Source organism: Dermatophagoides farinae, unplaced genomic scaffold, assembly GCF_024713945.1.
Source record: "Dermatophagoides farinae isolate YC_2012a unplaced genomic scaffold, ASM2471394v1 contig2, whole genome shotgun sequence".
In the NCBI taxonomy this organism is placed as follows: domain Eukaryota; kingdom Metazoa; phylum Arthropoda; class Arachnida; order Sarcoptiformes; family Pyroglyphidae; genus Dermatophagoides; species Dermatophagoides farinae.
In genome coordinates, this window is record NW_027461517.1 from 204,064 (window position 1) to 206,337 (window position 2,274).

The window sequence follows — 2,274 nt, forward strand, 5'->3', positions numbered from 1 at the left end:
TTATAAAGAATGGAAAGAAGCCAAATAAATGCGGCATTAAATAGTATTTTCGAAATTCATGCTTTCTCATTTGTCGCATTTTATATTTTCATCACTTTAAAGATCCATAAGTGGTCTGATATTCAGAAAATAACAGTTTTTTTGCTTGATGTAGCTCGTAATAAAAAAAATTCTACCGAGTTGGCTAAAGCTCTAAAGGAGTTAATGTTTAGTGAAGATCAAGTAAAGATTGTTTATATCCTCGCTAATTTAATTCAAATCAAAACAGAGACTTTAAGAAAATTTTATAAAAAGTTATCTAGGAATCCTTCTAAATATTTGGCCATTAAAAACGCGTCTCATACGTTACAAAAAAACAATTTTGGTTTCGTAAAACTTGAAAATTTCGATTTAAATTTCGCAAATGAAAAGAATATTGTTATTGAACCGATTAATCGCTACGTACGTAATTCAGAATTTTTTGGCCAGCGCATCAACTATGCTAAAAACCATCTAGATGTATTGGGCATATCTATAGCAGACAAGTTTCACCAAAATCTATGCAAACAACAAGACTTAATCGCTAAAAAATGGATTAAAAATAAAGCTACGTGGGAGATCGATAATATGGACTACAGGAACGATTTTGCTAAAAGAGGGATTGAGGCAGTTCAAAAAAAAATGGAATCCAGTTTACCGGTAGTGGCTCATTTCAACTCAGTCGTCGAAACTGTGTTAAGGAACCAAGTTACTATCGTTGTGGGAGAAACTGGATCTGGAAAAAGTACCCAATTACCTTATTTGTTGTATAAAAAATTAAAAGAGGTCAAGAATGAAGATGCAAAAATAGCAGTTACTCAGCCACGACGAATCGCAGCAATATCTCTAGCCTCATATGTTAAAAGTATTTTGGCCGAAAAGAATGAACAGAATTTGGTAGACTACGCTGTTAGATTCGATAACAAGTCCACAAAGTTTACCCGGATTAAATACATGACAGACGGGTTGTTACTGAGAGAAATAATACTGGATACGCAGTTGTCGAATTACTCTGTTATCATAATTGATGAAATACACGAAAGAAGCGTTACTATCGACTTGTTAGTTGCCATTTACAAGTTGAACTTTTTTAAAAAGTCAAATCTAAAATTAGTAATTATGTCTGCCACCATGGAGGCGCAGCTGTTCTCAAAATTTTTCGATTATGCTGTCGTAATAAACATTCCCGGAAGAATTTACAATGTGAAAGTAAACTACCTTAACACTGTTTCTGAAGAATACATTAGTAATGGACTGAATATCATCGTTGATATTTGTTTATCTGACGATAGTGGGGATGTACTTTTTTTTCTTCCTGGAAAGGAAGAAATATTAGTTGCGTGCGCACTACTTAAAAAAATGTATAACGATAAAATAAAAGTCATTGGAAAAGACCGATCAGACGTTAAAGAATTAATAATTTTGCCGTTATATTCGAATTTATCCAAAAGTGAACAAGAACTCGTATTTGTAGAAACACCTCCAAATAGTCGAAAAGTAGTGCTATCAACAAATATCGCCGAAACATCGGTAACTATTCCCAATATCGTATTCGTTGTGGACTCGGGGGTCGAGCGAAAAAACGTGTATTGTCCTATGATTCAGGGAACGTCGCTGATCACGGTCCAAATTGCGAAGTCAAGTGCCAACCAACGAAAAGGTCGAGCTGGACGAGTCAAAGACGGTGTTTGCTATCGGTTATATTCACAAGAGTTTTACGAACACAATATGGAAGAGTTTCCCATGCCTGAAATTTGCCGCGTAGAAACTGACGAAATCGTTCTAATCCTCAAAAAACTTGGCGTAGTAAGCGTGTTTGAAATGGAGTTTGTAAATAAGCCACACGAAGAATTTTTTCTCACTAGCTTAAACAATTTGTGGAAGTATAAGTGTTTAGACGATGATGGTTTGCTTACAGTCCTTGGTGAACTTGTGTTGGAATTTCCACTTCCAGTTGACATGGCTCTCTTGTGTTTAAAAGCTGCTGAGAAAGGTTGTTTGAATCCTATCTTGAAAATTGTGTCCATGATTCAGGTACAAAACGTGAGATATTTCAAAAAAAAAGACAATCTAAATGGGTTTGACGAAAACAAATTCATCAATATATTGGACAGCGATCATTTGAGTCTTCTTAATTTTTTTGAACATTTCGTCAACGCGGAAAACAAAGCATCCTGGTGTTCCTCGAATAATGCGAATTACGAAAACCTTTCAAACGCAGTATTGATTTACAAACAACTTGTACTAGTTTGCGAA

At 34.9% G+C, this 2,274-nt stretch overlaps 1 protein-coding gene across 1 annotated transcript; it reads left to right on the forward strand.

Annotated features, from left to right (window-relative positions):
- The first annotated feature begins 660 nt into the window (after positions 1–660).
- On the forward strand, positions 661–2,065 carry LOC142597953 (uncharacterized). Its single transcript, XM_075734953.1, has 4 exons — positions 661–1,079; positions 1,133–1,227; positions 1,412–1,844; positions 2,053–2,065. The coding sequence occupies exons 1-4, from the start codon at positions 661–663 to the stop codon at positions 2,063–2,065; spliced, it is 960 nt and encodes a 319-aa protein (XP_075591068.1).
- Positions 2,066–2,274: the final 209 nt, after the last annotated feature.

What these genes read in the sequence shown, in the direction of transcription:
- LOC142597953 (XM_075734953.1), top strand. Translation starts at nt 661, where the DNA reads ATGGAATCCAGTTTACCGGTAGTGGCTCATTTCAACTCAGTCGTCGAA. An exon ending in AGAAGCGTTACTATCGACTT is followed by an intron (nt 1,080 to 1,132) that starts GTTAGTTGCCAT and finishes ATCTAAAATTAG; the next exon opens with TAATTATGTCTGCCACCATG. An exon ending in GAAGAATTTACAATGTGAAA is followed by an intron (nt 1,228 to 1,411) that starts GTAAACTACCTT and finishes TCATTGGAAAAG; the next exon opens with ACCGATCAGACGTTAAAGAA.